At 44.8% G+C, this 8,620-nt stretch overlaps 1 protein-coding gene across 2 annotated transcripts; it reads left to right on the top strand.

The window, feature by feature from the left end:
• Positions 1–2,201: 2,201 nt before the first annotated feature.
• LOC125527683 (disease resistance protein RPM1-like) lies at positions 2,202–7,623 on the top strand. Of its 2 annotated transcripts, XM_048692201.1 has the most exons (3): positions 2,202–2,508; positions 3,652–3,730; positions 4,552–7,623. In XM_048692201.1, the coding sequence occupies exon 3, from the start codon at positions 4,557–4,559 to the stop codon at positions 7,269–7,271; it is 2,715 nt and encodes a 904-aa protein (XP_048548158.1). In that variant the 5' UTR covers positions 2,202–2,508; positions 3,652–3,730; positions 4,552–4,556; the 3' UTR covers positions 7,272–7,623. The 2 variants fall into 2 exon arrangements, with proteins under 2 accessions (XP_048548158.1, XP_048548159.1); XM_048692202.1 differs by lacking the exon at positions 3,652–3,730.
• Positions 7,624–8,620: the final 997 nt, after the last annotated feature.

Genomic DNA, 8,620 nt, shown 5'->3' with positions numbered 1-8,620 from the left:
GGGTCGGGCGGCGGGAGGGCCTGGTCCAGCGGCGAGACGAGCAGGGTCGGGCAGCCAGCGGCTGTAACCACAGCGGCGCAGGGGATCGAGCGGTTTCAGAAGAGAAAGAGACGAGGTCGTTCGCCCTAGTGGCATTCTCTCTGTAAATATCCCTCCAAATAGGGGTATTGTGTCTAAACGAAACATTTTCTTTGGTGGAACTTATCAGAATCGCCACAAATCGCCCCTTTTGCTCGATTCTGAGATACACTGCCTATTCTCCTGATTCTTGGATGATTTTGGAGAAGCAAATCCAGTTCTTTTCAGCTTTTGATTTTCCAAGCCTTGATTATTCATAATCGGACGAAAAGAACTGGGCCTATGTGTTATGATCCGGCAACCCTGAAGTGACAATAATCGGGACCACTCCCGGTGATGACCGTAGTTTGAGGAATTCATGTATTCACTATGTGTTAATGCTTTGGTCCAGTACTCTATTAAAAGGAGGCCTTAATATCCCTTAGTTTCCGCTAGGACCCCGCTGCCACGGGAGGGTAGGACAAAAGATGTCATGCAAGTTCTTTTCCATAAGCACATATGACTATATTCGGAATACATGCCTACATTATATTGATGAATTGGAGCTAGTTCTGTGCCGCCTTAGGTTATGACTGTTACATGATGAACCGCATCCGGCATAATTCTCCATCACTGATCCATTGGCTACGAGTTTTTCATATATTGTTCTCCTTTTGTTTACTTTTCCGTTGCTATTGTTACGATCACTACAAAATACCAAAAACATTACTTTTGTTATCATTACCTTTTGCTACCGTTACCACTACTATCATATTACTTTGCTATTAAATACTTTGTTGCAGATATTAAGTTTCCAGGTGTGGTTGAATTGACAACTCACCTGCTAATACTTGAGAATATTCTTTGACTCCCCTTGTGTCGAATCAATAAATTTGGGTTGAATACTCTACCCTCGAAAACTGTTGCGATCCCCTATACTTGTGGGTTATGAGGAGGCAAGATCCTACCTACGACGAGGTTGTGCATGCAAGATTTACGAGTTCAGGCCCTTCTTGGAGGAAGTAAAAGCCCTATGTCTCGGTGCCCGGAGGCGGTCGACTGGATTGCGTGTGAAGTTATAGGGGGTGCGAACCCTTGTGCCAGTGGAGGGGGTGGCTTATATAGAGTGCGCCAGGACCCCAGCCAGCCCATGTTACAAGGGGTTCAATGTACATTAAGGTGAGACGTTACTGGTAACGCCAACAATAAAGACATATAAATGATCATTAACGCTACGGAGTGAACGCCTGACCGTTGCCATCCTAAATGACTTTAGATCTTCTATACTCCGAGGGGTTTCTAGTACGGTCGAATGATGATATACCGATCGAATAGAATTGGGTTATCCGAGTGAAATTGTTGGTCGAGTGGGTTGCACTCTGAGGTGATTTCAGTCGGTGGATGCTGCTGCACTTTGAATGCCTTTGACTCTAGGGCAGTGTCTTTGGGAGGGGTGTCTAGGTCAGGCCTATTACCCTACCCTAGATACATGCCATCGTCACTCGCCCAGTTGCATCGTGTGGCAACACGGTGACCTCAACATCCTTCATGTTTCAGTGGGGAAGCACAACATCCTCCGTGTTTCAATGGGTGATAAAGGTTTACGTCATTCCACAACATCGTTCATGTTGCAATTGGATGACCGAGATTGTCTGTGTTGCGGTTTGCAACCACAATGTCGTCCACATTACAAATGGATGACCGCAACATCGTCTTTGTTGCAACCAGAGTGATATTATCCAATGGCTCCATACATGAGATCAAGGATCTGCTCTGCAAAAGACCAACAACACGGACCATATTTGTTACCCTCTTATTCTTTTTTTTTCTTTTTTGCGATTGTAAATATTACTAGTATTTACTTATTGGACGGTTGCCCTTATTGAAATCGAGGAATAATCTTTTATTGATCAAGTTGCAGTTCTTTTACTCTCTCTATTTGTTTAGCCCACTGCTGTTGTTCAAAAAAAGAAGAGAGTACCACTGCCAACCGGTCGTTGTGCACTTGCACCAAAAGACTTTGACAAGTCTTGCACCGCGAAGCCGCCATTTTCTATTGACGCAAGTAACCCAGCGGAGGCGACTTGACCTGGCAAAAAATAAGAAAAGGAGCAACTTACTACCAATAGAAGGCGAGCGTGATTGCGTGAGAGCTTCCGAGTTCCGACCGAGAGACAGGGGGCATCGCGAGTGGCTGTCGCCCACTGATTGCACTCGCTGCATTTCCCCCCGTCTTCCTATCCCGCCCCCTCTCCTTCCTCGCTCCACGGACTGAGCTCGAGTCCAGTCGTCGCAATATTCGTTCGTTCGTAGCTCCGCCCCGCGGATGAGTCGGTCTCGCAAGCGGATTTAGTCCGCTCTCCTCCACCAGTCTGCCACGGAGCACATCGCTGCCGCCTTCTCGACTCCACTGCAGATTCCATGCTTTGCGCTCGCGCGAGAATCCATCAGGTACTACCTTTTTATCGAGTCCGTGGCGCAGCCCTTTTGTGTAGATCTCCGCCGTCTCACCTGCATGGAGTACATGTCAACACCGTTGGTTTGAGCTACAGAGTTTCACCACGCGCTGTGTCCCTGGCCGCTGGGAATTGCCACACCCGCTAGACTAAGTTGGGCTCTTGGGGACGTCGTCATCGAACCGTTTCATCTGGAGCTCATGAGTTCCAAACGAGCTTTCGATGGTCAAATTGCAGTTTTACTAGCGAAAAAGTTGTTGCCTGCTACATGTTCGATAGAATTCCCCACCGCAGCCTCCCGCCACGGGCAGGGAGGTGAGAGCAGAGTTGCCTCCAGTCGATGCGGGCTGTCACGTGGACGCGAGATGGCATCGCCGAGATAGTTAATCTTATTCGTCGTAGGAGTAGTGTGTAAAAGAATGCTCTCGTCCTGTTCTTCACACTAGTAACTACTACTCCTCTATCTTAAGTCTTAGGCTTATTCGGTTTGCAGGATTTCTAAATCGTAGGAATAGGAAAAGTAAAGGATTGGGATGCCATGCACATTCCAATCCTTTGGAAGCTAGCACAATGCCCGCGCGTTGCTACGAAGCCATAAAAAGCGAGCACTTGGACCACCGGCTTAGGAGATGGTCAAAGGACGTTGGTGTCTTGCCGTTGTTGCACGGTTCACGATTAAAAAGAGAGCAAAAATATAATGAAAGATCTTTCTGCGTTTGATGTATAATTTGAAGAAATTGGATGGTAAGAGAAACTAAAACCAACAGCATGATTCTGAGTTCGAGTCACATCTCTGCATTTGTTACCTGTGTTTTTCACAAGAGTGGTGTCCTCGCATTAAATTAGTAGTGTATTTGTTTATTTGTGCTAGGTGTAACATGTCAGTAAAAGTGCATTTGTTCATTTATGTCTCTTGGAAGGTTGCTAGTCCACTATGTGGGTAGAATGTATTTGTTTATTTGTGTTGTTGGTCTCAAATGTGAACCCACGACCAACTCCAACCTTTATAAGTAGGAAGATATCTACGAGGTCTGACCTAATGCTAAGAATCCTTAGGAATCAGGCCAGTATGGACACAAGCCTTGGATGATGTTGCCTGCATATTGTGATGTTCAACTTTACTTTTCTTATGCTGCAGAACTTTTGACACTGGTGGTCCGTTTGGTGGGTAAGTTGTTGTCCCACTCTATAGACCGCCTACTACAAGTATCCCAAAGGTGAGCATTCCCTGATCATGTGAACCACCAGCGTCAAATGTTGCAGTTCAGAAGATAGCTATGCACACTGCAGTTTCCCGAATGTGATAAATTAGCTAGATAATTGAAGCCATATTCCAAACAGTCCATTCATTTGCTAGATTGCATACCGGTTGTGTTTTATGCTCATGCTCGTTCAAAGAGCTTTGCGCTCAACTAGTACAGGCATCAATTGCTTGCTGGTCCTTACATGCTATCATGGGCTTGTTGACTACCCTGCGATGAAAATCACAGATTTTCATTTCTCTAGTCCTGATGACCTTATAAAGGGATGCCGATCGGGTAGTCTATCCAGCCTAGTGTCATTTATGTTATTTATTTATTCATTTTTTTGGATTGTGCTAGGTGCTTCATGTTAGTTTAGAAAAAAGAGATTGATTTGGACTGAATGTTTGTTTGTGTCACTTTTTATCTCTTGAATTGGGTATTACTGTTCTAGAATATGAGCCAAATTCCTCCGTTTTCCTAATTCTGGCGGGTCAAGTTCATTTAGGAATTCCATCTGTTACTACCGTCAATTCTGATCAATGTTAAGATTTCAGTCGACAGAGGGGTATTCTCTGATGCGGCGGTACCTGAATACCTGATATCTTAATGTATCATAAATTATATTCTAGTCTTCGATATGCTGTAAATTGATAAATTCTGTTTAGGTAAATGGAACGAAAGGGCCAAGTTAGAAAGCTACTCTTTATGTACGAGTGCATGAGCTAATTTGGTACCTAGAATTCTTGATGGTTTTTCTATTCTATCATGTAATATGCACTATCTTTGCTGTTCAGCTCAAATGGCCGAGGCAGTACTCATTGCTGTGACGAAGATTGGTTCCATTTTAGCAGATGAAGCCATCATGGCCATTATAGATAAGTTGTCTGAAAAAGTTACTAATCTGAAGGAACTGCCAGTAAAGATTGAGCAAATAAGAAAGCAACTGAATATGATGAGTAATGTTATAAGGAAAATAGGCACGGTATATCTCACAGATGAACTTGTCAAGAGTTGGATTGGGGAGGTCCGCAATGTGGCCTACCATGTTGAAGATGTAATGGATAAATACTCATACCATGCTCTTCAACTTAAGGAAGAAGGTTTCCTCAAGAAATTCTTCATTAAAGCAACACATTATGTCAAGGTTTTCAGTGAAATTGCCAATAATGTAGTTGACGTAGAGAAGGAGATTCAGCTAGTTATACAGATGAAAGATCAGTGGTTGCAGCCCTCCCAGCTTGACGCCAACACACTTGCTGAGATGGAAAGACAGCGGTCCCAAGACGGCTTCCCTGAATTTGTCAAGGATGAAGATCTTGTAGGAATTGAAGACAACAGGATATTGCTGACCAAATGGCTGTACTCCGAAGAGCAGGAAAACACTGTGATAACAGTATCGGGCATGGGTGGGTTGGGAAAATCTACCCTGGTCTCAAATGTTTATGAACGTGAAAAGATCAACTTCTCTGCAAATGCATGGATCGTTGTGTCACAGGTTTACACTGTTGATGCCCTGTTGAGGAAGCTACTATGGAAGATCGGATACACCGAACAACCATCGTCTCAAATGGACGTGCATGACTTGAAAAAGGAAATACAGAAGAGACTTGAAAATAGAAAATACTTGATTGTGCTGGATGATGTCTGGGAGCAAGAGGTATACTTCCAAATACGTGATGCTTTCCAGAATCTGCAAGGAAGTCGGATCATCATTACCACACGGAAGGACCATGTCGCCGGAATCTCTCCTTCCGACCGTCACCTTGAGCTGCAGCCGTTGAGTAATTCTGACGCCTTTGACCTCTTCTGCAGAAGGGCTTTTTACAACCAGAGGGGCCACATGTGCCCCAAGGATTTTGAGATAATTGCTGCCTCTATAGTTGAAAGATGTCATGGCCTGCCTCTAGCAATTGTTACCATTGGTAGCCTGTTGTCCTCCAGACCACGATTAGACATTTGGACACAAAAGTACAATCAGCTTCGAAGTGAGCTGTCAAACAATGATCATGTCCGAGCAATTTTCAATCTGAGTTACCATGACCTTTCAGATGATCTCAGAAACTGCTTCTTGTACTGCAGTCTGTTCCCAGAAGACCACCCCATGCCACGTGACAGCCTTGTGCGGCTGTGGGTTGCAGAAGGCTTTGTGGTGAGTAAAGAAAAGAACACACCAGAGGTGGTCGCTGAGGGCAATCTTATGGAATTGATCCACCGCAATATGCTTGAAGTTGTGGAGACTGATGAGCTTGGTAGGGTTAGCACCTGTAAGATGCATGATATTGTGCGTGAACTGGCTATTTCTGTTGCTAAAGAAGAGAGATTTGCTTCAGCAAATGACCAGCGTGAAATGATACAGATGGATAAGGATGTTCGCCGGCTATCAGCATGTGGATGGAAAGAAAACACTGCATTGACACTTAAACTTCCACGTCTTAGAACTGTAGTGTCACTTGGAGTAATTTCATCCTCCCCTGGCATGTTGTCTTCAATCCTGTCTGAATCTAGCTACCTGAGTGTTCTTGAGCTTCAAGACTCTGAAATCACTGAAGTGCCAGCATCGATAGGGCATCTGTTCAATCTACGTTACATTGGCTTACGACGCACCAAGGTCAAATCACTCCCGGATTCTGTTGAGAATCTTTCTAACCTCCACACTCTGGACATTAAGCAAACCAAAATAGAGAAGCTACCACGGGGAATTGTTAAGATCAGGAAGTTACGGCACCTTTTAGCTGATAGATATGCTGATGAGAAGCAGACAGAGTTCCGTTACTTTATGGGAATGCATGCACCTAAAGAGCTGTCCAACTTGGAAGAACTGCAAACTCTTGAGACTGTGGAATCTAGTAACAACTTGGCTGAGCAGCTGAAGAAACTGATGCAACTAAGCAGTTTGTGGATTGACAACATAAGTGCTGCTGACTGTGCACTTCTGTTTGCTACCCTGTCAGATATGCCACTTCTTTCCAGCTTGCTTCTTTCTGCAAAGGATGAGAATGAGACACTTTGCTTTGAGGCTCTGAAGCCAAAGTCTACAGATCTGCGCAAGTTGATTATCAGAGGGCAATGGGCTAAGGGGACACTGAATTGGCCGATATTTCTTGACCATGGAACCCACCTCAAGTATCTTGCTCTAAGCTGGTGCGACCTTGGGGAAGATCCACTGAAGATCCTTGCACCACACCTGCCGAACCTCACATTTCTAAAACTGAACAACATGCATAGTGCAAATACTTTGGTTCTATCTGCAGGTTCCTTCCCCAGTCTGAAGACACTGGTCTTGAAGCACATGCCTGATGTCAGCCAGATGAACATCATTGATGGCGCTCTTCCATGCATTGAAGGTTTGTACATCGTGTCTCTGTTGAAGCTGGATAAGGTCCCCCAAGGCATTGAATCACTTGGCTCCCTGAAGAAGCTCTGGCTGCTGAGCTTGCACAAGGATTTCAGAAGTCAATGGGTCACTAGTGGGATGCATCAGAAGATAATGCATGTTCCAGAGATTCGTGTCTAGATGCAGCAAGTGGGTTCTTTCTGCAGTGTCTTTGTCGGTTCTTTGCTTCTTTCTGCAGTCTCATTCCTGTATGCCGCATCGTATTTTTGATCATTCAAATAAGTTTGTGACTATTGAAATCACCAGTAGCATTTGGCCCGTACTTGTATATTGTAACACCATTTATTCCTCGAAGATTTATGTCCACTGCCTTTCAGAGGCCTCTGTACTGTTTCTATGTTGATCGTGCTCTGTACGTTTGTGTTGTTTAAGTTGCATGCTTTAGTACCAATTTCATGTAACAACATGCATTATTTGTATCGAACATCTTCTGTGATTGATCCTGTCAAACATTTCATTTTATATCTTGTCATCTTTTGATCTCTGCCACTATGTCACCCCATCATCTGATTCGCCAAGAGGTACCATTATATATTTGTCTGTTTTTCTTGGTGTTAAGATCTCTATCTTGGCTTTTTCCTTTTCAGTAGCACTTCTGTGTGTTTTGCAGGTATTTTGGCCCGCCGATTCCATCGAGGCTAAATTAGTAGTGCCATCTTGGTTCGTCTGGTCTGCTCTGTGGTAAAGGAAGAAGGAACGCAAATTACATGCCTTTGAAGAACATGAGCTTTCAGTTCCGGCTAAAGCCCCTGCTTCAGAGGCCAAGAGCCAGAGCTTGGTAGGAGTTCAACAAGGCCGCGCATTGCTAGAGGATACAAGGTGTTAAACGTATAGGTACAGGTGGGTCTGCGCTGGTTCGGTTGTAACTAGAGATAGGTTGTAATCTTTTTCTTATCTCTATCTTAACCCCCCTGTATTCTCTCATGTGGTTGATCCCAACAACCTTTCTTGTATCACAAACCATAATATCAATATATAACATGCGGGTGCCTGTGTATGGGCATTGAGACGCTTCGATACAATTTCACATGATAATCAGAGCCTCCCTCTTCCGCCACATCTAGCCTCGACCACCTTTCTTCCTCCCGCTGAAAACCCTAGCTCCTACCTTCTCATCCACCAAACCGAACCATGTCTACCTCCAGCCAAACTCCATCCATTGCCCTTACCAACACCACATCCGAGCCCCTCACAAGAACCAACTACATCCTATGGAGAGCCCAAGCTCGCTCCCAGATCATGGGTGCCGGGCTATATGGGTATATAGATCAAACCACACCCGAGCCAAACAAAACCATAGTCACCAAGACCTCAGAAGGAAAGGACCAAATCGCTCCTAACCCTGAATACAAACCATGGATTCAAGATCAGCAGATCATAGCCTTCCTCCTTCGTAATCTCTCGAAGGAGGTCCTGATCCAAGTCGCCTCCCTAGAAACCTCGCATGCCATATGGTCAGCCCTAGCAAA

This window comes from Triticum urartu, unplaced genomic scaffold (genome assembly GCF_003073215.2).
Source record: "Triticum urartu cultivar G1812 unplaced genomic scaffold, Tu2.1 TuUngrouped_contig_4339, whole genome shotgun sequence".
Classification (NCBI taxonomy): Eukaryota; Viridiplantae; Streptophyta; class Magnoliopsida; order Poales; family Poaceae; genus Triticum; species Triticum urartu.
Note: the sequence above shows the minus strand (reverse complement) of the source record. Positions and strands in the feature narration are given on the sequence as shown.